Here is a 27,958-nt window from a genome sequence, read left to right on the forward strand (position 1 = left end):
TTTTTTTTTTTTTTAGATTTCCTGCCAGAAAGTAGAAAAGACCCATTTGGAATTTGAAAAAACATCCAGAGATGTCTTCAAAAATCTGTACTTCTCCTAGATTCATACTTTGTTTTATTAACAGATGTAAATTTGAAGGGGAAATACCATATACTGTAAGACATTTGGGAATATTCTTCTTCTCAAGGATGACTCATGCTTTTCATTTCAGTGGCATGCACACTGCGAGCTTAAACTCCAAACTTATCTGAACTCTAGCTCTAAATCATTTTTTTTCCATGAACTCTGCAAGCATTTTATGATAAATGCACACGTGTATGAAGTATGTGACATCACTCACAGTTATCTTCAGTGTCAACTGTTATTGGAAAATACCCAAGAATTGATTGACATGTATCTTACAGAACTGGAGTTAATTAATAGGTCTACCAATTCCCAAATGTGCTCTAGGAAAGAGAAAATCTGTTTAAGACAACAATCAATGACATACTATGTGTGGTCAGAAGGCATTTAGCAAAAGTAGATTTTGGAATACACTATCCAGGAGTGTAAATACAGTCAGGTGGCACATAACATTTTGGTTAATGATGAAAGGCATATAGGATGGTAGGCCCCTAGGATTATAATGGATCTAAAAAATTATTGTTGCATAGTGACCTCATAGCCGCTGGAAAGCCTTCTGTATATTTAGATATGTTTGGATGCACAAATACTTATTATTGTGCTATACATTGCCTACAATATTCAGTACAGTAACATGCTGCACAGGTTTATAGCCTTAAGAGCAACAGGCTCCACCATGTAGCCTAGCTATACAGTAGGCTATCACATCTAGGATTGTGTAAGTAGACTCTGTGGTTTTTGCACAACAAGAAAATAACCTAAGGACATATTTCTCAGATTCTATCTCTGCTGTTAAATGACTCATGACTGTACCGCTATTAAAATGCTTGAAGAGTTAAAGAGGTCTATTTTCATAACTTGAAGACAAAATTGAAGGTTATTTTGCAAACAGTTGTATTATTACTTTTAAGGAACTGTTAATTTCCTCCTATAAGATTCAAAGCTATTAAATGATAAAGTAAGCCCTGATTTCCTTCAAAGTGATGTCTTTACTTCTGTGGCATTCTGCCATATACAATGATAAGTCCATAATGCCATTTTCTAACAATAGGATTTCAACATTCTTGAAAACAGAATGTAAGATAAGTTGTTTTAAAGAACACTGCAAAAGAAAAATCTGAATGTCAAAATGTCCATGAAGATCTTAATAAAAGCAACAAATAAAATTACTTTTTTATGATAAAAATATTTGTAAGGCCGGGGGCGGTGGCTCAAGCCTGTAATCCCAGCACTTTGGGAGGCCGAGGCGGGTGGATCACGAGGTCAAGAGATAGAGACCATCCTGGTCAACATGGTGAAACCCCATCTCTACTAAAAATACAAAAAAATTAGCTGGGCATGGTGGCACATGCCTGTAATCCCAGCTACTCAGGAGGATGAGGCAGGAGAATTGCCTGAACCTAGGAGGCAGAGGTTGTGGTGAGCCGAGATTGCGCCATTGCACTCCAGCCTGGGTAACAAGAGCGAAACTCCGTCTCAAAAAAAAAAAAAAAAAAAAAAAAAAAAAAAATTTGTAGTATGTAAAGAGTGTGGAAAAAATTTTTAAGGGAAATTAATCTTTCATTATTTCATACAGTGTGGGGCAGGTAATAGCAAAGTATACACACAACTTCTAAATATAATTTAGAAGTTGGGTCCTTTATCTGAAAGTCATCCTTGGGTGACATACTGAAACTTTTTCAGAGTTTATGAACCCTAAGCCAATAATCCTGGCCTCTGTCCTGATTGCTATTTTATTTCTCACTCTCCCAATCTTTCTATTACTGTCTTCTTCTCTCAATAGTATGAAGCATACACTGTCTCTTTTTTTCAGCTTCACACATAGCATAACTGTTTAAATCCTAAGGTAGTGTTTTAAGTATAATATAGATCAATTTAAAGCAGATTCTCTCTTAAGGCAGTGCAGCTTAAGCATTGAAAATTAAATTTGATGTAGTCTAGACAAGCTATATTGATAATATCTTTTCCAGAATTTCATAGATTGACTGTCTAGACTGCTTCAAATTCCCCAGATAATTGCATAATCATCTTCCTTCTGATCTCCTAAACAGTCTGGAACAGTATTTCACTATGTATAGTTATCATGCAAATCACAATTACTGAGCTTCTGAAGGAGGACCTCTCTCAAAGGCTGAGTTTCAGAGTCTCAGGAAAATAGTTGCATTTCAATCTCCCACTGCAGAATGCTTAGATGGGAACGACGGGAAGCTTCACATGTTAGCTATTTGGGTAGAGAAAATCCTAGTAAATGGCCTGGACCCAGAACCTGTACCTCTTCATTTCCTCAGCTGCCCACCCGCAAGGCAGCAATGAGTAGTGATGAGTGAAAGAGGAAATAGTCTCTTAATTCTATTAAATAGGAACTTCAAAAATCAACATTTTGGGAAAATGATAAAAAATGCAGGAATAGCATATGGCATTTTAATTTAAATGCCCATCAACATCATGCAAGCCTCACATTTTAAAAAGGGAAATAAAGAAAGGTGCAGAATCACCTGTCAGCCCAGAGAACCCAATGCCATAATTTACAATCTCTGATGAAGTCAGAAACATTTAAGAGGCAAAGTGACAACTGGTAGCGAGCAAAACAGCAACACAGCTTTTAGGCTGTGATGCAGATTTATATGTTTTATTTAAACAAGTACAGACTTGCATTTTAAAATATCTGTAACTTCTAATATTAATTGACCTTTTTCAGCCCCTATTATCCATTAGACAAGTGTTTCACTTACACAACAACTCTATGAGGTAAAGACCATTTCCCTACAACTTTCTGGCTTGAAAATATAAATAAAGATGAAGCAAATAATTTGCACCAGATTAAGCAGATAGTACCAAGCTAGTACCAAGCTGAGGTTGAATGCAAATCCCAGAGTCTGAGGCTAGAGGACAGGCTTTTTAACAATGATGGGTATTAAACCTCCTTGAGTTTCTACAGGGGGAAAAAAAAAGTGAATGAGTCATACTGTGCTAGGAGCAGTGGAAGGCGGTTAGAGGTAATAAGTCAACTTTGCATTTAAAATATATAGACACCGAGAATCAAAAGTTTGTTTTCAGTTTGTGTTGCATGTGATGAAACAGAGTCTCAGAGAAGTTAAGTAATATTTCCAGTGCTCTACAGCTAGTAAGTTGTAGAGCAAGATCTGAAGCCAGATGTGACATTAAAGTCCAGGTCTTTTCCGCTAATTAGTGCTAAAAGTTCAGCATTCCTGATTCCGTTACCAATCATGTACAGTATAATTCCCAATGCATGTAAAAAGTGCAGTATCTATGTGGAGGAAGTTCTCTAGAGCTATCTTCAGAATACAGAAAAGTGGGGCAATCACTTTGGCCCCAGTTTTAGGACAACTGGTGTATTTTAATAGGAATTAGTTGAGAAGATAGCAAAGAGTGAGTAACTAAATCAGGTGTTAAAACAAATTAGGTTTACTAACTCTCCAGGACGATGTGCATAAATCTATCCCTAATTTAATCAATGTAAAACAAGCAATTTCAGTAGAATTACGGGTCCTAAAGTTAATTTTTACTTAAAACTCTTCAGTCTGTCAGTATAAATACTATACATATGGGCTTATAAGAAAGAGAAGGAAGGATGTGGTTGGAGAAACGGGATGATGAGGAGCAATTGCCAACTGGTAAGACCAAAGTGTCTTAATCTTCCCTGGTTGATCAAGAAGAGAAAAAAAATTGTTTAGTCTAGAAACTGTAACAGAGGGACAGGCGGCAGGGGCTTAGTTCCCTTCCCACGCTTGCCAAAGATGCAACTTGGGGACGGGAGCAGAGCAGTCCCAAAGATGCTTACAGTTTCCCCAGCCAATGTTTTCCCAGATGTGCCCAAGTCCTTAAGCTTTCTTACCCAAGGAATAGGGAAGGGGTCCTGCAGACCCGGCGAGCTTACTGTTTGAATAAATATCTTGGACACAAAGCGTTTAGTAGAAAGCAGTTTATTAGGCAGGGAGAGAAAGAAAGAGAGAAGGAGAGCAAGAGCTTCCACGCTGCCGTGGGAGGAGAATCCCGAGGGGATATTCGCACAGGTAAGGGGCAGTGGGTTTTTAACTTTGGTGTTATTCGTGTCCCATTCATGTTCTTGTTCAATCAGAGGAGTTTTTTCAAACTTCCGCTGGAGTGATTGATTTTTGACTTCCATATCGGATTCGATGCTAGGTCCGCAACAGAGGCCCTTCCTCCCACGACTTTTTGCAGGCTTTTTGAACAAAGAGGCTCACCTGGAATTTCTACCCAGCCCACTCACTGGAAACTTAGACAAAGAACTTTACGTTCCAGATGGCGACATGAATGGAGGCATGGCTCTGGGAAATTCTTGCTTTTGAAACCACGCCCCTTGTGGCCTCACACAGTCCCTCAAAACCACATCGCTTCTAAGGTGCTTTTTTATACCAAGAAGGTATAACACAAACTGTTTTGATTTCTAATTCATTTGGATTAAAAGCATATTTGTATCACTTTAGGACACCTTATGAAATTTAGGGAGAGAGTCTAAAGTTTAAGTTATAAAGAAGTGACTAATTTTATTTTATCTTTAGGATATCAGAAATATTTTGAGAATAAGTCCCTTATTTGTTGAGTATTCCTGAATTCCAATTTTGAAGAAAATTCTGTCACCACATGAACTCTTCTGTTCCTCTTAGGATTTTGTACCAAAAATTACAAGAGGGTTTATAATTGAAGGCTATTGATAAGCCAAATTCCCCAAACTGCTTTCAACATTAGCAATTTTTTCTTTATCTTGATTTTTACTTAAATGTACATAATTTCCTCACTAAGACATCTTTACAAGGAATAGGCAGATTTTTTAAAAACATGAATTTTTTTCTTTTCCATACCACCAAAATAATAATCAAGAATATAGAAGCAAAGCTTAGCCAACCAAGAATACAAATGTGAATAACGTGAGTCAAACCAGAGATCAGATCATTGTGCAAATGAATGGCATCCTTTCTTAATCCCTGGCAGAAGAAAACAACTGGGTGGCAGACACTTCTGGCTGAGGACGGAAATGGAGGAGAAGGCTGGCAATATACAAATGAAGGAGAAAACACCACACATTCAGCCTGCTGACATCTGCTGCACATGCAAAATGGATTGTATTCTGTATTCCAGGGTGAAAACAAATGCTTTTTCCTTCCTCCTGCTCCCTAGTTTTTGTTGAGTGATGGTCTTATTCTTTTTGCATTCACAGATTAAAATTAATAACAGCATCTGAATTTGAAGTAGGTCCCACTGAATAGTGAACCAGAAGCAAAATGAACTGAAGAAATTAGTAATGAAGCATTTAGAATAGAAAGGGGTCACGGACAAACACAGTTTTTTAACAGCCAGCTTTACCTCAGGATGATGTCCAATTTCAATGTAGGTGCAAATTGGATGAAAAGCCCCCGTTCCACAGGCGTACAAGTGACTCTGATTATATGCCTTAAGTACTTTGATGAAATTAGCACATTCTTTCTGTAAGACAAAAGGAAAACCAATGAGTTTCAGCAATCAGCATGACTGAGGTATCCTCTAGGGTGCCAGGCATGCTGGAACAGATTTGTCTTTTGTTTTCTTTTTTCTCATTCCTTTCACAACATTTTAAGGACTTATTTATTATTCTATTGTTTTGCTTATATTATGATATGCATGAAAATATACAGTGTTTTACTCTGGTGAGAACAATTATTTGATGCCCTTCCATCAGTCTTTCATTAAAACTATCTTTAATTTATTTATACGAAAGTGGAAAAAACTTTAGATAATCAATCACGTGATTTTTTTTCTAGAAATGAGGAGAGCAACAAATTACTTGATTAATGAATTAACTAATTAAAATGAAACTGTACTTACAAAAATCAGTTTTCAGTCCTATTTTAGGAAAATAAAATAAAAATATAATATAATATGATCCTGTATTAAATGTAAAGTTTAAACATCACTAGTAACTCATTTTGGAAATATCCAAATGAGTATTCACATGGTAAATAATAAAAACTGCATTCAAAATGATTTTGTAAAAGGCAGTAGACTTTCTTAACTAGTTTTATTTTTTTTTATTTATTTATTTTTTTGAGACAGACTCTCACTCCGTCACCAGGCGCTAGGCTGGAGTGCAGTGGCACGACTTCGGCTCATTGCAACCTCCGCCTCCTGGGTTCAAGCAATTCTCCTGCCTCAGCCGCCTGAGTAGCTGGGACTACAGGTGTGCACCACCACGCCCAGCTAATTTTTAGTATTTTTAGTAGAGACAGGGTTTCACCATGTTGACCAGGATGGTCTCAATCTCTTGACCTCGTGAACTGCCCGCCTCGTTCTCCCAAAGTGCTGGGATTACAGGTGTGAGCCACCATGCCCGGCCACTAGTTTTATTTCTATAAACATTTGGAATTAAGAACCAAATAAGTAACTATAAATGCAGTTAAGGATCAAATGTGGACAACAGTGCAAGCAAGGCCAGCACACATGGCAGTACTGGGTTGGTCCTGGCACTTCTGAGTGGGTCACACTCCCAAAGTCATTCTCTATGACCTGCCACTTTTCAAGTGAGAGCTCAGAGTGCTTTATGCAGTCAGTTGGAGCTTATAACAGAGGTGATAAAATAACTTGAGTACATTTCCACAGGATATCTGTATCCTATATTTGCAGCTGATTGTTTTTATCTGAATTCCATTGCCCCCATAAAATAAGGAGCAGGCAACCAAACTTAAGCAGATTAATTGATATTTAAATTCAAATAACTGCTGTCTATCATCACTTATTTTTCTAGAATGAAACCTGATGATGGCCTTTGAATCTATTGGCCTAAAAATGAATTTGGCCTATTTAAAGTAAAATGCAAAATTTCTAGTTCTAACTCCTCAGTCATGCTTTCCTAACATATGCTGAGTACTTCGGGGGTAACTAAAATAAACATAATTTCTTCCACTGTTTTGCTACATAGATCCTGAGTCTTTCTTTTGTCTGGTAAGGCATTATAACATACAAAATTACTCTCTGAAATAAACCGATCTTACAAGTTGTTATGAGGAAAAATTTCCAAGCTTAAAACCTATGTGGATGTCATCCAAGTTTCACTTTAAATAGGGTACCTCTTAGGTAAAACTATGAAACAGATATAACTTAACTTCCACTACTCTTAGCAACAAGCTTTCTATTCTGTAAGAGTCTCTCCTCCCTCCCCAAGAGAATAGGGCATGAAGTCTTGGGCAGACGAAAGAGGTTGTGGAAAGGGAAACATCTGATAAACTCGTTTACAAACCAGGCATTCATGAGCCTTACCCAAAGGATTTATTTGTATTCTTAAAAAAATTCAGTCATTTGCAAAGAAGCCATTTTCAGAAAAATGTTTACTTTGAAACACGTAGGTGGCCACATACTCTGCTTTTATATAAAGATAATCAACTCTGATTGTGGGCTCAATATTACAGTATTCAGGATTAGAAATAACCAGTTCCAGCACCATATGCTGAAACCAAGAAATTGGCTGTGTACATAGTGGTAAGCAAACAGATATTCTAATAAATAATAGTGGCAAACCCAGATGGATGCCTTTTTCATTCTAGAAAAGAACAGGATTTCAGTTTGCATGCCATGCCTTTAAAGATATGCATGCGATTTTTTTCCACAAACCCCAATTTTTTAGTCCTATGAGCACCACCTAAGTGCCTCCTTAAAAATACAACAGTGGAACTCAGTTCTCTGTAATAAAAAATAATTTATTTTACCAGTAAGAATACTTGTGAACAAAATGAAGGATCATGTCACCTCTGCAACTGTTAGGAATCATAATGTCACAGAATTTGTGGGCTCTTTATCTCTTATAGATTGAATAACTGATTAGCAATTTATAGTGACTACATCTGTCCTTCCAAGGAAACTAGCAGATTGTAATTAATGACTGAAAAACTCTCAGGGTTCTTGCTAACTATGAAATTGGGCTCCACTGAATATCATAATCTTAATTTGTTCTCTATTGACTACTAAAGAGGAACCACTATAATATGACAACAATTCCCCTACAGAGCTGTTGGAACAAAATCAATCACAGGACCATAGCTGTGAAACCTGGCAAAGGGTTCTACAGAGTGCTGATAACGGGAGTCTATCTGTGTTACAAAGCAACTAGACCCACCCTATTGGCCTAAGGCCTGGAATGATTCCCCTCCTTTCCTCACTGAACTCTCCCTGTTGGCAGCAGGTTGTATTGTTACCATGCCCTGGGGGGCAAGCTCAATATTATTTTGAAAGTGGAGGTTGATGCAAATAGAATGGAGAGAAAGTTCTGGGATTTAGAGGATATAAAGATGCTTGAAATGAAAAAAGCGATGGAAGGAAATACTTTCAAATTTGGTTAAAAATAGCTGAGAGGAGACTCATCAAGAACAATGGAGGAGGAAAGTGCATTAAAAGAACTGGACAGAGAAGAACCAAAAACTTGAAAGAGACATTGTTAGTAAGGATTTGTTCCTAACAGAAAACCTGCATAAAAGAGTATCAATCCTGTCATTCATTTGCCTTCATTCTCCAGCTTGTGGCTGCCAAGGTTTTCAAGTGTTCCAAAACAGGATATTCATTTTATTTGGAAGCAGCTTGGACATTCCTCTAAAAAAGAAGGAAGCGTGGCAGAAAAAGGAAACACACTTCACACATTTCTGCTCTAGGGAGACAGAAGAAGAGTGTTTCTGACCTTTTCCTGAACCATGACGATTCTTAAAACTCAGAATGTAATGTACTTTTTGGCCTTAAACTGCTGCACTGCTTTGCTCAGCACTGGAGGATTTACAATGTAATAAAGAGAGTGGAATCAGTTCAAAATGAATTCATTTTTCAAGCCTTGATCCTTTTTGGAATTTAAGTTGATGAACACAGACAAGTTTAGCAACGAGTTGGCTTCCCAAGAGTCAGGCAACCATATTGACCTCTACTTTACTGCAATGTACTCCAGAGCAACAGTGTTAGAGATTGTTAACTAGAAATAAAAGTAAGAGCAGTTAGAAACCAGTAAAATCCAAGGCCACACCTGAGGAGTAATGATTCATCATCCTTAGTGACAAACCACTTACACTTACTTTTTAAAGGATCTCTAGTCTTTTCAGATCAAATGGATAGAGGAATTATGTAGCAGTATATTACCTGGAGAAATAAATTTAGAAGAAAGTGGCTACCCCTAGAAAAGATACAGGAGTCAAAAGCACAGTGTTTCAAAAACAAACATTACAGCTATGAAGCACTGATTAGACTGTGTTACACAGACTTTTCCTGGATGGTTACAAAAATAAAGTTCATCCATCTGTCAAAACAACTGCTCCATGCATGAAAATTAAAACAGAATTGAGGTGTTTTTAACTAACTTCCGATAATTATACTTTCTACAAAAGAATATGATTTACCTCCAATTCCAATTACCTCCTTGCATATTCTTAAATTCTGGATGGAGCAGTGAAATTTTACTCTAAGTAAGTGAAGAGAAAAAAGGAGAGAAGACTTGTGAACACGAACAATCTCTATTCAAATAGACTCAGTTCATGATTAAATCAAACAACTTGTTCTGGCTCAAATATAAGTCAGTCCAAACTGAATGGGTAGAACATAACATTGACTGAGGTCAGTGAGAATTCATGTAAAAAGAAGAAAAAATTATCTTTATCTCAGCAATAATTTATGTAGAAATATTTCAGTGCATCATCTAGCAGCTGGAAAAGCAAAGGAAACTTTTTCTGATCATGATGGGTGGATACATTTCTGCATGAAAACCCATTAATAAGCTTAATTCCTGAAGTTAATCTGTTGACTTTCTTTTTCTCTGGTCAATTTATTTGGCAAGCTAGCTGAATACTGGAATCTTCGTGCCAAAGCAGTAATCCATGAGATTGTTCCTGTCACTCACTTTATCCCTCCCGCTATTTAAGCTTTTCCGTACTTATCTGACGATCGTGTTTAGTCTTTTTTTTCTTTTAACATTGTGCTATTACAGCTGTAATCCGATCATCTATAATTGTATCTTTCTAATACTTCACTATTCACTAAAGGATGTTAGAAATCTCTTCTGCAAAGAGGCTTTTCTAATAAAACTAAAATATAAACCATGTTATAATTATATTAGCCTTCTAATGTTGAATTTGTGACTTGGAATTTTTTATCATTCACCTTTTTAAATGATGAATAGGCAGTTCTGTACATTTTGGGAGGCATTTTTACCTTCAGTATTTAGAATATGCCATAATAAAACAAATCGAACTTTCCACATTGATGCTTTTATATTTTTTAGAAATTTAAAATAATACTGATTCAACTAAGACAACAAAGTTAGCATTATTATATAGCCAGTTATTTTGGTATGTAAGTATATTCATATTAATTGAACTATATCACCATTAAAACTATAACTGAAAAATAACTTTTAAAGTGGCTTGAATGATATGATTAAATGAAGTCTTTCTGTATAAGGCTCCCAAATTATTTCACTTAAATACTCATTTCAGTTAAGTGCCCAATTTGACTGCTCTTTCCCCTCTAGATTGACTATTTGTTTTGAAGTTCTAGAATTATTGTTCAAGATTCTATAAACATTTTTCTTTCAAATTACTTGAAACCTTCAAACATGTTCAAAATGATTATACACATAGGCACTATAGACCATGCTATTAGTAAAAGCTGATCACTATGATTTTCTTCTACTTAAAGAAGTTAAAAACATTCACTTTGAAATTCTGTGTGGACTATAGAAACTTATGACATCTATTTTTAGGTTTTTTAAAAATATACTATCACTCTGATTTATCATGATGTGTGCCATTCATGTGCATGATGTGATTGTGCTCCATTATACGTAGCTAGCATAACCTTTCTTCATCTCATATTGCAATAAATGCAGACAAAAATGTTCTGGGAAATCTACATTAATACGTTTCCTACCGAACCAGGAAAATGATGAAGTAGTCACAATCCTCACTCTGATTTCAAAAATGATATTTTATGGTTTCCAATTTTATGCAAGGTGCTGAATACTTAGTGTTCATGCCTTAAAGCAACCAAGTCATTGGTTTACATCACGAAGGGAGAGTTATAAACTAAAGAAATTTATTATGGATAAAATCAATTGGCATATTTAATTCTAACATATATGCCTTTACAATAATAGAAATCATTACACATAAAAGAGAGATGAACTGCATCTTTAATTACATATGAAATGTAGCCATAGGGAAAGACAGAAAAGCTGAGCCCATATTTAGGAGGAATGCTTGATTTCATTCACATCTGCCTCTTTTCTACCCCTGTCTTGTTTAATATCAAAAATTAATTTTTGGAGTCCTTAATGTCCAAAGTTCTAAAGTCTGTTTTATAGTTAGTAATATAAAATATTATCTTAATACATCTTACAACAATTGGAGACTCTAACCAAGATTAATGCTGTGACACAGACGCTAATGTATCACTTATTCAAATACAAGTGCCTATGGCATATTTCACATATGTACGCTTTTCCTTTTCTTTCTTTTTCTCATGACTAAAAGTTTAGTTGCTTTAAAAGATTAAAAATTAGAAAATTCAGAAATAAAGCACTTTTATAATATAGAAACATTTGAAAAGAAGTCAAGTGCTGCAGGGTTAATGAATTATCAAATCAGAATTGTGAGACTGTATTATGGGCTGAACTTCATTTTCTCAAAATTTACACCTTGAAGCTCTAACCTCTACTATCTGGGAATGTAGCTCTATTTGGAGATAGGGTCTTTAAGGAAGTGACTAAGTTAAAATGAGGCCCTTAGGGTAGACCCTAATCCAACTTGGCTGGTGTCTTTATAAGAAGAAGAAACTTGGATACATAAGGAGACATCAGCGACACAAGTGCACAGAGGAACACCCATGTGAAGAGGCAGCAAGAGGGCAGTCATCTGCAAGCCAAGGAGAGGAGGCTCCGAGGAGCTCAATCCTGCTTATACCTTGAACTCGGACTTCCAGCCTCCAGAACTAGAACATAATTTTCTATGGTTTTAGCCACCCAGACTGTGGCACTTTATTACGGTAGCCCTAATGAAGTAATACAAACATCAACAAGAAAAAAAGAAAATGGGTAACTGAAGGAAACCTGCTGCTTAGTCAAAAGATATTTAAATTTACCATTGCTTAAAATATTTTTACTGTAAGAACATATATGGTAACAGAATGTTGTCCCTAGTCAGCCAACTTTGGATCTTCTGCTTTGTACAGAATTAGATATTAAAGAGAAAATTATACAAACTTCATTTTTTCTCAATTTTATTTTTTCAAATATCAACCATATATCATCATCCTCCAAATATACACAAATATATATGTGCATATTTGTATGCAACCCATATGTATATATCAGCTTGTAGAAATAATTTATAAACATTAAAATTTCAGAAATTTGGAATTTAAAATTTATTTATATTTATTGATATGTAATGAAGATGTTACTTATTTATATTTGAAAAGGTATTCTCAAAAACGTTAAGAAAAACCATCTAGGACTAAACAATTTCACAAGGGTAAAACAAAAATGGAGGTAGTTACTTATATCAATCTTACGCTTTAGAGCAGGGGTCCCCAACCCCAAGGTAGACTGATACCCGTCGGTGGCCAGTTAAGACCGGCTGCACAGCAGGAGGTGAGCAGTAGGTCAGAGGGCACTACCATCTGAGCTCTGCCTTCTCTCAGATCAGCTGCTGCATTAAATTCCCATAGGAGCGTGTACACTTTTATGAACTGTGCATCCAAGGGATCTAGGTTCAGGTCTCCTTATGAGAATCTAATTAATATCTGATGATCTATGGTGGAATAGTTTCATCCCAAAGACATCCCTCTTTTGGCCCGTGAAAAAATTTTCTTCCACAAAACCAGTCCCTGATGCCAAAAGATTGGGGAATCACTGCTTTAACATCAGTTAGACATGGGTTAAAATTACTCAGGCATTTTCCATTTGCTGTGTGACGTAGAATCTCTGAGCCTGTTTCCTCAACTAAAAATGAGATTAATCCATATCTGTGTAAATTATTTAGCATGATCACTAGCACTTATTAATTGATAGGTAACTGGTTATCCAATCCATAAAATAATTAAGCTTCACTATTGTTCAGATATTTCTATGACTGCTTAACTCTCACACTCTTCCACATATTATGCTATTTTGCAAATTACGCTGAGTTCCATTATGAATAGTTCATTCTTTCTAAGGACGTAGTTAACAGAGTTTAAGCATATATTTGTGCTAAACAGAGGTAAATTTAACAAAATTGGCTTTGGATATTACTCTATCCCCATTCCTATTACCAAGGGCAATTACATTTTGTTCAGCAGGATTTCTATAAAATCTTAGTCCTCTGACTAAGACAGTGAAGACCTATAAATTATAATGACTCTTGTCATCAAAGCAGGAAATATGCCATGATTGTCTCAATACAACAGCAAATACAGTATGCATTAGTCAATAGTTGTGGTAGAATTATACTGTGTCAACTGAAATAAGCTGGAAATATATTTCCTCAAATTTCCTTTCCTGTATATTGGTTAAAATTGGCTATCAAGGAAATCCGCATGAGATTTGGGAGGTTCAAATTAAGCTGCAACCATAACACTCCCCAGGTTATTCTGATCTGCTGGCCACCTTGTTAGTGTGGGCAGTACTTGGGCCTCCAAGTCCTCTGGCTTTCACCAAATCTCATTCATTAGTTCTACAAGACTGTATCCTGATACTTGTACAGCTCCATGACAAAAGGCATCAGTTTCTTCTTTAAGTAATCCAAATCGACCCAAAGAAGGCTAGAGGTAGTAAAACACAGACTCTGGTCCTAGTTTGCGCTTGTGGGTCTCAATTTGTCCTTGCTCTTCCTACTTCATGTCCAGCTTTTCTTCCATTAAACATCAACAACTGTAGCTACCTACAACTTCGGGCCCACTACCTATCTCAGGCAGTAGCCTTCCATAGAATTCTTGAATCAGAATTCTAGCTCTCATGATTACCTAAGGTATAATTCCCATAAAAAGACTCTTTTTTCATATCACTTACACAGGTGGTCTCTGATAAAACCATGATGAAAAGATATATCTTACAGTCATAGAATAGCTCATCATGATATAAAGGGAACATAGATTTGACCTATTTAAGAATACACACATGCTCACTGTATGAACTAATGACCAATGTCTTTAGTTAATAATTTTATTTACTTCTAAATATAAATGGTTTCTGCTTTTTAAACGCATATTAAATTCTATAATCAATAAGTCATATTAATTTTGGTATCATTTAAAGCATAGTACTAAAAAACTTACCTTTTAGCAATGAATACATATCAAATACACATATGCACACATATATGCATACATAACAGTTAGATTTAACACCATGTATAGCATGGCTAGTAGAGTATATTTTGCAACTAATTTGAATGTAATAGTGAGAAGCTTCACTGTAGTGAGAAATTTTCTGCCCTTAAAGCCAAAAGCCAAGATTCTCCATTTCTAGAAATAGTGGCAAGTTTTCAGTGCTACTTTGCTACCAACTGGAAAGGTTAAAAGTAAGTAGATGTATATTAAAGTTAAATGGTAGAACTTTGGGGAAGTTTCATAATGTCCTGTGGACATAAGAAGCTGATGATTTTTATTCTTATTATACAAATGATTTTTATTGTTTCTAAATCAAATAAAAGGAAATAGTCAAAAGTTGGTGATGGCATATTTGTCTTGAGACATAACGTATCTAAGAAAAATATTTCCAGAGTTCATGTTAAATACAAGATACAAGACAGTGGACAGTGTACTCTCAGAAATGAGTAGAAATCTACTTATAAAGTTTATCAAGCACATATAGAAGAATACTAAACACAAGTATTAGAAACTACATAGCCGGGCGCGGTGGCTCACGCCTGTAATCCCAGCACTTTGGGAGGCTGAGGTGGGTGGGTCACGAGGTCAAGAGATCAAGACCATCCTGGTCAACATGGTGAAACCCCGTCACTACTAAAAACACAAAAAATTAGCTGGGCATGGTGGCGCGTGCCTGTAATCCCAGCTACTCATGAGGCTGAGGCAGGAGAATTGCTTGAACCCAGGAGGCGGAGGTTGTGGTGAGCCGAGACCGCGCCATTGCACTCCAGCCTGGGCAACAAAAGTGAAACTCCGTCTCAAAAAAAAAAAAAAAAAAAAAAAAAGAAACTACATAACAGTGGAACTTGGATCGACTTGCTAAATATGCAGTAAGAAGACATTGGCCTTAACCTTTTTTTCTGAAGGAACTGCTCAAATCATGCTAACGAACATTACAGAGTATAAAATACTTAGTATATTCTAAAAGTATGTACACTGATGCATGGATGAATTATGGTGTCCAGTAAAATCTAAATAATAATCTGAGAACCAATGCCAAGTATATGATTTTTATTTCAGCCACTGAAGGATGCAATTGAAATTTCCAATAAAAAGGAACACAATTCAAAATCTCCATTTACTATAAATTGATGTTATAAAATGTCTCTATTTCAAGGGCTAACCTTACTTTTCAAATGAAAAAATTAAAATGCATTTAAATTTTAATCCTGACCCTAAAAGATTTCCAAAATTTAAGTTTATCTGCATGAGACTTGGTTCATGGCAATTCGGACATAATAAATACCAACTTATTTTGCTGTATTAAAAAATGTATTAATTCAAAATATGAATACCACCTAATTTCTGAAATACATTTAATAACAAAGTTTTATTTGCCATGTATCTTTTACCTAATATGCAAAACTTGCTTAATTACTTGAAATGTGTACATGTAACCAAATATGAGTCACCTAAATGAGTTACTACATGAAATGCATTTAGATCAATACCAGGTATAAAGCAAGCTCTCCGTAAGTGTGCATATTATAATACCTCTGAAGGCTAGAGTGAAACTGTAGTTATTTAGTTCAGCATAACATATATTTACTCACAAACAGATATACACATAAACAGTTACATGCATATGAAAATTTATGCTCATTTCTGTGACATGTAGTAAGATAAGGCTTTTACTGGCATCCATCAAAAATCAGTTATCTGTACAACTGAAGTGTCATCAAAATTCATGATGAAAATCATATTTAAAAATTGATAAACTGACCATATTCTTTTTTGTAAGATTATCCAGAATGTCCATATAAAATTATAATCAATATTTTTTAAAATTGTAAAGGGTCTGGAATTTTACCCTACTTGTAAGTTAACAAATTAGGCTACCAGGCTCTCATGAATACTAAGAAAAGATGTGTGACTCAGGGTTCAGAAGTAAAGGGCTTTATTACTCACAAAAACAGTACTAGCCAGAGTATTTGAATTTCTTGTGCTATTTCCACTGAGAATTGGGAAGAGGGTCAGGTAATACCTGCACATGTGGTGAGATGCATTATGAGAGAGAAACTCTGGATGAGAGAACCTAAATATTTTATAATAGATGTAGCATGCTCACCTTTAGATGTTGGAGAAGATACTATGTTCATTGCACTGGACTGTGGGCATACCTGCCCTTTGCTCCAGCAGGAGACTTTCTTAGCTTCCCAAGACCATTTGCAAACCAGCCTTTTACTTCAGAGGAAGACACTATGTTAACTGTATAAACAACTTTTTAAAAAAGTGTGCAAAAAGGCGTAGTCACTGTCTCTGCTCGTAAGATGTGAAAAATGTGAAGACCCATGAAAAATTATCTTCCAACAATTATATATAAGGATTTTAAAATTTAACTTTGATTTGATAGCCTCCCAAATTAGAAGGTAATTCTAACTATCCACTTAATACAGCTTTATTATTTCTCAATGTGCCTAAAATAAAATTTTAAAAAATTAAGGTTCATGTCAAATTTGACCTTTGAAAAAGTAATGAAATTCAAGGGTTGACATATGCATTTTGGAATGCACTCTAACTTAAGATGCATGTGCAGCTTTAAATTCTCAATCGCATTCACTTGGCAAAAATTAGTGCTATCGAGGTACTGTAATTTGAGCCACATTTAATGACAGACATTAAAATATATCATATCATTAAGAGGAATAACAACTAAGGACAAATATATAAAAACAAATCCCTCAAGAATTTAAAAAAGTCTCAAAGTTCAGGTGCATGATACTACACTTTGAAATGTATCCAAGAATCAGAATATTATGAAAGTCTGCTTTTTTTGTTCCTCTCAGATGGTTGAAATTTTGATTTCCAATGATGTTCAAAATATTTCTAACAGTCATACGGTTGCCATTTGGTTTTATTGAAATTTAGTGCAAAGAGAGATGGTTTAGTAGGATAAACAAAGAAGATTCAGAGAGCTATTGATTCAAAACAGATTCTTTTAGCAGCTTAGAATGTATTCAGCTTTCATTTGCAAAACAGGGTCAAGGAAGTTAATAAATCAATAGAAATGTTACTGTGAATAACAAAGGGAATTTTAAGCACTAGAAAAATACCAAAAATGGGAGCAAAGGTAAACAACAGCAGTCAGAATACAGGTATCTCAAGTGCCTTTATTTCCTTATTCAGGGTCCTGTCCAATAGTAATCTATACTGTATTTTATATATATATATGTGTGTGTGTGTGTGTATATACACACACATATATATATATAACAGCTCTCAACATCAATGGAATAATTCACGAGCATTTCACTACTCTTATGCTAAAAATGCCATAGCAGTTTGAAGGTTTGGAATCTACAATACTAAAAGAAGATATATTAATATGATGATTTGTTTTATATCCTGTACATTCAGTTCTACAAGAGAAAATTAAATTTTGATGAGTATCAGAAATGTCATCACCAGCACATGCAAGCACATGTGTGCACAGGCACACACACACTCTTTACAGAAAAAAATACATATATAGAAAAGCAATATTAGAATAAGGGTTATCAAATAAAATAGATATTTTTAAATCTGATAATCTGATATATGAGAGAGAGAGAGAGAGAGCACAAGAGAGTATAACTATGTGCCTCAGGCTATAGATTTCCTCTTTAACAACAAAGTCCACTCTCTGTGTAATAGTTGCTTAAATTGCAGCTGCTGATTTAATATTGTGCTTAATGCAAAACTGAGCAGAGAGTAATGATGAGTTATATTATCCCAGCTGCATGAGAGAATGCAGAGAGGTTTCTCTTTTCTGTATGATACCATACTCAAATGACAGGGAAACTACGCAGGTTCAATCCAGTGGCATGTCCTGACTTCCGATTTACTGTGTTGGTATAGCCATAGGAATGAGCTTTTCTTTAACTAGTCTTAAGAATTACCTACTCTAAAGGTGCATAAGATAAGCCAGTGTCTTGACCCTTCTTTTCCTATTGTAGCCTTCTATCTCAATCTAATGCTGCAAAGACAGCAGTTTACCCAGTGTGACTTGTTTAAAGGCACTTCATTTCCAGTGGACTTTTTGAAGAAAGCAGTAGGAAATGGTAACGAGGCTCTGGAAATCAGGGAAACCAAATGAGGAGGGTTATTTGTTTACTTTACTATAAATGTTCACATCAGTTCCTATTTTGGTTACAATTCTGTCTTGGAGCCCTGATATCTGCAACAGCCACTCACACCCATTCTTGTGGTTTTCAGTGTAACAGGAGCCCTTAGAAAGGAATTATTGTCCATAAGTCACAGCTGACTATTATTTACTCAAGATACAGTACAGAATTTCCATCAAACTGTCCCTGTGTCACTTTGCAAATCAGGTGTCAAAGAAAAAGCCTCTTTCTTCTTAACATTTCTTGTTGTTTATTTAAATAATTGTTTAAAATAATAATGCTATTTCTTTTGTTATGTTTATTAAGGAAGGGATGTTACAAATTCCAGGTAGCCATCTAATAGCTATTTCTAAAATCACATATTAAGAAAGAAATGTAAAAATTGTATCTGTAAATTAAAGTCCAAAAATAACCAATGAATGGCATGAATCATCTTGAAGTGCACAAAATATGTAAATTGAGATATTACTTAAATGAGGGTAAGTGAAATTTAAAATGAATTTTAATACAATTCTAAATGAATAAAGTATATTTGCATAAAAATGTATGAAAAATAGTATTAAAAGATCAATAAGGGTTATCAGCAAAATAGTATGAAATATATTTTAATGAGTAGAGCTAGAAGCAAAATATATTTCTCCTTGAAATAAAATAAAAACTTGTGTTTTCCTTTTGCTACGTAAATGTTAATGGAGAAAATTCAAAATCTTGAGTTTATTTAATGCAAATTTGAAGAAATACCAAAGCACAAGTATTTTATAATGTTACAACTAACTGATTTTTTAAAACATTAGTAAGGCAATATTATCACACCACTGCACTTTTAAAAATATCTGTATCTCAATGCACCTCTATCATAATGATTTATCTTTTTTCAGAATCTTTATTACAAGGTGCTGTGAAATGATTTGGTGTCATTTTATCAGATTCAGCAAACTCCATGTCTTAGATCTTTTTAATTAAGTTCCATAAAATCTGTAAACATTTTTAGTAAGGGTGGAAAATGCAATGAAATTGCCTTTCCTGTTTGAAAGTATTATTGATCAGCCTGGCCAACATGGAGAAACTCCTTCTCTACTAAAAATACAAAAATTATCTGGGTGTGGTGGCAGTTGCCTATAATCCCAGCTACTCTGGGGGCTGATGCTGGAGAATCACTTGAACCTGGGAGGCAAAAGTTGCAGTGAGTCAAGATCACACCACTGCACTCCAGCCTGGATGGCAGAGCAAGACTCCATCTCAAAAATAAGAAAGAAAGTATTCTTCTAACATGATTAAGTGATTAAGTTATCCTCCACAGGGCACTGTGGATCATTAGTTTATTGCAACTGCTGAACTAACTGCATCTGGGCTAATGCCAGAATTTCTTAGTTTTTTGTATTAATAACACGGAGAGAAAGGGAGGGGGGAGATAGAGGGGAAAGTTCCATAAAAGATGTGGGAAATGCTTTGAGGTGAATAATTTTAGAAATCACAAACACAAAATAAATCTGCTATCTCAGCCATTGAATGAGTTGATCCAATTATGAAATCAAAAATGCCTGATTGAGTGATTCAGTTGTGAAATCGATGAATCTTCCATTATTATAATATGCAGATAATTTGTAAGATAACTAGACAAGTATGGTTATTATCTTCAATTTTCAGATCAAATCAAATTCAGAACAATGAAACACTGCAGTGGTCATAACCATTAATGAGCACTGAATTAATTTCATTAATCTCTATGTTTTCACATAGAAATTGTCCACACCACTCTATTACATATACTAAAAACAGCAATAATGACCAACATTATATTTATATTGTTATTAATATCACAGTTATATAATATTTTGCATAGATTTCTTTGAGCCTTACAGGAGTTCTGTGAGTTAGTTATCTTTCTTTCTTTTTTTTTTTTTTTTAACAGAGTCTTGCTCTGTCACCCAGGCTGGAATGCAGTGGCATGATCACTGCTCAATGAAACTCCTCCACCTCCCAGGTTGAAGCGATTCCCCTGCCTCAATCTCCCTACTAGCTGGGACCACAGGCACGTGCCACCATGCTTGGCTAATTTTTGTAATTTTAGTAAAGATGGGGTTTCACCATGTTAGGCAGGCTGGTCTCGGCCTTCTTTATTTTTGGGTTTTTTTTTTGGGACAGAGTCTCACTCTTTCACTAGGCTGGAGTGCAGTGGCAAGATCTCAGATCACTGTGACCTCCGTATCCTGGGTTCTAGTGATTCTCCTGCCTCAGCCTCCTGAGTAGTTAGGATTACAGGCACACATCACCATGCCTAGCTAATTTTTTTATGTTTTCAGTAGAAATGGTGTTTCACCATGTTGGCCAGGACGGTCTCAATCTCTTGACCTAGTGATCCACCCACCTCGGCCTCCCAAAGTGCTGGGATTACTGGCATGAGCCACCTCTCCTGGCTTAGTATAGAACTTCTGACCTGAAGTGATCCATTCACCTCAGCCTCCCAAAGTGTTAGAATTACAGGCATGGGCTACCGTGCCCAAATGAGTTGGTTATCATTATATTTATACTGTTTATGACCTCATTGTGCTTTCTTTTTACGCTTTTCCAAAAGTTCAAATTATGCATCAGTTACGGGTAGTATAAAATTTGATAGAAGAACACACTATTTTTGGTCCACTATTACATGACCAGAAAAACCTTTGTTGTACTACGAAGGTATAAAGTGACTTTCAATTGACAGACTCTCTACTCACCTAACTCTAGTGAGTCTCCTCAGAACTCTCTTCACAAGAAGACCCTGACTTTCCGATTTCCATGTTCATTTCTGCTTGGTCCAGTTTTCACAAGAATCCTATTGAGTCCATTTACAGAAATTCTCCCACCCTTGATATGTGTGATCAAATTCCTACCACACTGCCCTACTTCATTGTCAATATCTTATCACCCTCATCTGCCTTTAGTAAGAATCCTTCCAAATCAATTTACCCAGAATTCTCATTACTCTGATGATCCATCTTGGAAATTTTCCACCCAGTGACTACCACTCTGCTTCTTAGCTACAAATTTCCACCTATCCTTGTATTCAGGAATCCTGTATTAAGCTCAATTGCTTACCCCTGTTACAGAACTTCATTGTAGCAGTACCCATGAATAAAGTCTGCTTTGCCATCTTTAATACGTATCATGAATATTGTAACATAATAACTATATATTTAATATATAATTTTCAAGGATGAATTTCCCGTGTTTGCTATAATATAGGTATTATGGATGAGGAATACCTGTGCTTTGTGATCCTTTATCTAATTTCCTTTACCTATACACAACACTACAGCTAGATTGGGTCAGTCTTTTGCCAGGAACTCAGATTCCAACTCGAAATCCTTCTAAACATATACCTTATTGTAGGCAGCTGTAACAAATCAATCAAGTTGTCCCTTGAAAATATCTATGTATCTATACACATATCTACAGTTTGATTTATGTCTTTTTTTTTTTTTTTTTTTTTTTTTTTTTTTTTTTTTGAGACGGAGTTTCGCTCTTGTTACCCAGGCTGGAGTGCAATGGCGCGATCTCGGCTCACCGCAACCTCCGCCTCCTGGGTTCAGGCAATTCTCCTGCCTCAGCCTCCTGAGTAGCTGGGATTACAGGCACACGCCACTATGCCCAGCTAATCTTTTGTATTTTTAGTAGAGACGGGGTTTCACCATGTTGACCATGGTTGGTCTCGATCTCTCGACCTCGTGATCCACCCGCCTCGGCCTCCCAAAGTGCTGGGATTACAGGCTTGAGCCACCGCGCCCGGCCTGATTTATGTCTTTAGGCAACACACAGAATAAATGTATTCTAAATCCTAATACTTTTAAATACAGAAAAAAAAACTTTTAAACATATTGCTTTCTGTTTTAGACACCCCAAATATCAATTAAACATAAAATTGGCTGGGCACGGTGGCTTAGGCCTGTAATCCCAGCACTTTGGGAGGCCGCAGTGGGCAGATCAAGGGGTCAGGAGTTCAAGACCAGACTGTCCAATATGGGGAAACCCCATCTCCACTAAAAAATACAAAAATTAGCTGGGCATGGTGGCTCATGCCTGTAATCCCAGTTACTTAGGAGGCTGAGGTAGCAGAATTTGCTTGAACCAGGACCCAGGAGGCAGAGGCTGCAGTGAGCTGAGATTGAACCACTGCACTCCAGCCTGGGCTACAGAGAAAGACTCCATCTCAAAACAAACAAACAACAACAAAAAAAAACCCCATAAAATTATATATTTTTAAAATTTGGTAATTCATTAGAATTAATTATTTAAATGATTATAACTACTTTTCATGATCTGTGCAAATACTTGGCTATTCCTTAAACCAGTCACCCACTTAATATTCCTGATAGTTTACCTTACAAAAAATGGCCTCTATCTTTTTACAATGGTAAAATCATTGTAGGGATTGCTTACTATTCGTCTCTTACTCCAGAGCACCTAGGAGAATTCCTATTACATGGTCCTTTTTCAATCCATATTTAATTAAAGGATGATTACATGGAAGGAAGGGAGGGAGGGAAAAAGAAGGGATGAAAGGAAAGAAAAAGATGAAAAAGGAAAAGGAAAGAGATCAAAGAAAAAAATGGGAAGAACAAAAGATAGGTAATTTAATTATGTCTCAGAAGTGGAAACATTTCATATCATTTCAAGAATTCAAGAGGAATTAACATGAAAATCAAGCTGTAGAAAGAAGTTGACTTATTGAATATAAGTATGTATGCTACAAGATTACATTTTGTTAGTTTTTGCAAATATAAATAACCAAATAGACCATATTTTTGCTTTATTAACAAATACTATTATTTTTACACACATTCTATACATAAATCTGCCAGTGTTTCCAAAATTGAATACTATAATTTTATTTCTAAAGAATGATTAAGTTTAAAAGTAAAATGTGGCATTTCATAGAACACCAAACAAAAATAGATGACAGAGTAACAAATTACTTATGTAATTACTACAGGTGGAGCATCCCTAATTCAAAATCCTGAAATCTGCAATCCCCCAAAATTTTAAATGTTTTGTTCACCCACAGGACCCACAAGTGGAAAATTCCACATCAGACCTCATGTGATGGGTCACAGTCAAAATTCAGAAACAGCACAGTTTTTTTGGTATCTCCAAGGGAAAAATAAAATTACCTTTAGGCTATGGGTGGGTATACGATATATATGAAATATAAATAAATTTTGCTTTTAGACTTGGGTTCCATCCTAAAAATATCTTTATATATATATATTCTATCTAATCCCTTCCCAACAAAAAAAAATCAGAAATTTAAAACTCTTTGGTCCCAAGCATTTTGAATGAAGGATACTTAACCTGCAGTAGGTTAATGCTTACCAGGATGTCTTTTCCAGCCCACTTGCATTCATCTCTTCTGGTGTAAGATACTGGCCAGACAATCTAAGGACAGAGAATAAATATTGTTTTATGCCAGCTAAGTTGTCTAAGAGATCCAATACCATATAGTCTTTAGATGACATTAGGGCAACTGAAATAAAGAAAGTTCCATAAAGACTGTTTCAGGAACCTTTCACTTTAGACTATCCAGTGGTGTCAGTTAATTGACGTGGACATGAGTCATTGATTCTGCATCTGTCCGATAGCCTTTGCTGTATATAAAAGTTGGGCAAGACAGAAACTGATGTAGACAATAGATCTAAGCAGTGTAAGGTGGTAAGAACTGGAACACAGATTGGGAGATGAAGATCGTCTTGAGAGGACGTGAGAATTTAGTGAAGAGAAGTAGAAACTGGCATAGAATATGGCTCAGATTCTTCTAAATTAGCCTTTATCATGAAATAGTGATTTTGCGATTTTAACATTTGGGTGCTTTGGATACATTTCCCCGAAACAAATCTCAGCATGACATGTTACAACAAGTAACTGAAAGGATTAAAAAAATATTTAGAACAGAAACTTTTTTTTTTTTTTTAGAAAGGGAAAACATTTAAAAGTAACATGGTATATGTTAGAGAAATAAAGGTAGATAGCAGGAGCAAATAGTTCTAAAAGAAAATTACCCTTTCTAATGTAGACTAAAAGATTAGTTGAGAAACAATTATTTGTGTTTTTATCCTATATTTAACCATCATCCTTCCAAAAAGTCCCACATTGTGTGAATACAGTGACAGTAGCAGATGAGCCATGGTGTTAGTGGTGGCTTGGAGGACAGTAGATCCATACCCCTGACAATATTATTCCACATACTCTCATTTGATTTTAATATAAAATCCACTGAGCAACTCCAATGACTCCTATCTGTATAGAGGCAGAACTATTTATTTTTATTCATTTTTCCTTTCTAATAATATTACTAAGAGTTAATTTCAGTGGAAAAATGTCATATGTAAAAAAACAGAAATGATGGCACTTAATCTCTGATGTCTGCTGGAAAGCTTTTAGTCTAAAATGACTGATTATCATTCATTTGGGAACCTCTAGATAATTCAATATAAATGATCATCAACTTGGGCAAAGGCTGTGATACTCAATCTGGAGAACTACAAAGCAAAATAAAACACATTTACAAGCAAGGATTTGGCACATATTGAAGTAATGTATTATGATGACTTGATAAAAGCATTTCAGGTCCATGTCAAAACTGTAAAGCCCAAAAATTACTGGATAGCATTTTTTTTTTTTTTTTTTTGGAGACAGAATCTCACTCTTGTCACCCAGGCTGGAGTGTCATCTCAACTCACTGGATAGGCATTCATTTTTAATATTAAGTTCCAAATTTGAGTATTCTATTTCATGTGCTTTCCTTTTCACATTTGTCTGCTTATGTAAATGAAAATTATAATTGTTTTGTTCCATGAGCTTTCACAGAGTAGTCATGTAAAAAACATTCAAGATCAGTAAATGTATTGTTCTTATAATTCACTTTATTACTCTGACTGCTGAATTTCTAGAATGATTGCTAGGCAATCCTAGCAGTTGAGTCTTCACATTGGATATGGAAAGGCAAGGGGATCTATTCTTATTTTTATGTCAGAGGGTAAAACATAACTTTTCTCTAGGGCATAACAGTCAATATATAACAGTTAAGATTTATTGACTTTCATATTCAGCTTTCCAGCGAAATTTTGCTGAAATAACTGATTGTTAAAACATATATGTTTAAAAATACAAGTTACAATATATAAATGTATATATCTTTAAAAAGACAAGTTGTTTTCTCATAGTTTCCTAGCTCTTTTTGCATAATTGTTGAGACAGTATGGACCTCATTTGACGATTCTCTATGATTCTTTTATCTAAGTAAAATATTTATAAACAATAATTTTTGTAATATTCATGCTAAAAACTCTTAGACTTAAAAGAGTCTTTTAACTTTCCATAGTTTCAGGGTAAATAATAATAATAGCAATTAAAAAGTTTAGAAGTCTGACATGAGTAAAATTAATTTCGATACAGAAATGTTCTTTTGGAGAGCAATTTAATAAGGATAAGTATAAGCCAGTAGAACAAAAATAAATGTATGTTTATTATTCTTTTACATATCTACTTCCATAAAGAATGATTACTAACATTTTGGTTGGATTTGTTTTACTGATGATTACTGGAATTCTCTTTTTCTTCTTTGCTCAAAAATTTCTCAGTTAACTATCTAAATTTCTTATTCTCATTTTTAAAGTACTTCATAATCTATTTTGTACTTTTTCTTCCTTAGGCCTCTACACTTCTTCTCATGGCAGGCCCACTTACACATGTTATGTAATAAGGATTTAGGCTTTAAAGAGAATGTACCCTTTTATCAAAGCCAAGAATCTTTCCACGGTTTTTCCAAACCTAAAAATGTATTTTTGCCTCTAAGAGGGATTTGCCTAGTATTTACCCGTAAGATTACTATTTTATCTTTACTTGTAAGGTCATCACCAATTATTTATAACATACCATAAAGCTCCTGTAATGTTCATCACAGTAACAGATGCTTAGAAGAAAGCTATTTGAACATTACATATACACAGGTTAAAAGGAATATTAAAACATCCCAAATATAGATAAACAGATGTTTCATTTATTTATTTATTTATTTTTGAGGCAGGGTCTCACTCTGTTGGCCAAGCTGGAGTACACTGGTATGATCATGGTTCACCGCAGCCTTGACCTCTAGAGAAATGATTCTCCTACCTCAGCCTCTAGGCTAGCTGGGACTACAGGCATGTGCCACCATGCCCAACTAATTTGTGCATTTTAATTTTTATTTTCAGTAGAGACAAGGTTTCATTATGTTGCCTAAGCTGGTCTCGAACTCCTAGGCGCCAGCAATCTGCAGGCCTTGGCCTCCCAACGCCCTGGGATTACAGGTGTGAGTCACCACACCTGGCTGATATAAATTCTTAAGTAAATTGGGTTCATTTGTATAAACAATGTGATAAAATTAAATAATCTGTTTGTCATAGGATGTCTTAAAATTAGAAATATACCTTCTATTATTAGTAGAATGATTTCAAACTCAAAGGCAAGAGCTATCACAAGAAGACCATGATTTTGGACAAATCATTTATCTTTTAATTCATTACTTCAAGATAGTTTACTATAAGTGTATTTGGTGAAAGATACTATGATATATTCTGAGTATACAAATGGCTGTGGGATTTTTCTCAGCTATAAAATGGTAGATTTTTATTTTATAATTTGATTCTTTACAGTTTTAGAAATAATTGAATAGTTTAACCATGTTCAGAACCTATAGTCACAGACAAATGTTAAATAAGTTAAACATATCATCTTAGGTAATCTATGCTCATATTATCTATCTATAGATATATACATACATGAATAGTACAAAGTTATAAATTGTTATAAATACCTACAATTTTAACTGATAGAATCTAAAATCAATATACCAAATTTTTCTTAGTCAACTTAGGTGTTTTTTTTTTTTAATGGAGGTTCACTCTTGTCACCCAGGCTGGAGTGCAATGGCACTGTCTCTGCTCACTGCAACCTCCACCTCCTGGGTTCAAGCCATTCTCCTACCTCACCTCCAAAGTAGCTGGGATTAAAAGCGCCCATCACCACACCCAGCTAACTTTCGCATTTTTAGTAGAGACAGGTTTTCACCACGTTGGCCAGACTGGTCTCAAAGTCCTGACTTCAGGTGATCCACCGCCCTGGCCTCCTGAAGTACTGGGATTACAGGTGTGAGCCATCATACCTGGCCTGTTCTGCTCTCATTTTATAAAGAATAGCTTTCTTTTGGTAAAATGACAACAAAAATCTGCTTATTTTATGATGTTTTCAAAAGACTAAGATAAATATGTTTATCATTTCAGAAAAACAAATGAATAACCAGATTTTTTAGACAACGGACAACAGGCATTTAT

The 27,958-nt window shown here is 35.2% G+C and overlaps 1 protein-coding gene across 3 annotated transcripts in view; it reads right to left on the bottom strand.

Annotated features, from left to right (window-relative positions):
- SEMA3A (semaphorin 3A) overlaps nucleotides 1-27,958 on the bottom strand; it is a 322,145-nt gene that overhangs the window by 128,728 nt on the left and 165,459 nt on the right. For all 3 annotated transcript variants that reach the window (XM_010344878.3, XM_074379342.1, XM_074379341.1), the window contains exons 4-5: nucleotides 23,964-24,026; nucleotides 5,470-5,589 (exon numbers count right to left, since the gene is read on the bottom strand). In XM_010344878.3, coding sequence (XP_010343180.1) covers nucleotides 5,470-5,589; nucleotides 23,964-24,026 — 183 coding nt within the window. The remainder of the gene's footprint in view (nucleotides 1-5,469; nucleotides 5,590-23,963; nucleotides 24,027-27,958) is intronic.

Source organism: Saimiri boliviensis, chromosome 10 (assembly GCF_048565385.1).
Source record: "Saimiri boliviensis isolate mSaiBol1 chromosome 10, mSaiBol1.pri, whole genome shotgun sequence".
Taxonomy (NCBI): Eukaryota; Metazoa; Chordata; class Mammalia; order Primates; family Cebidae; genus Saimiri; species Saimiri boliviensis.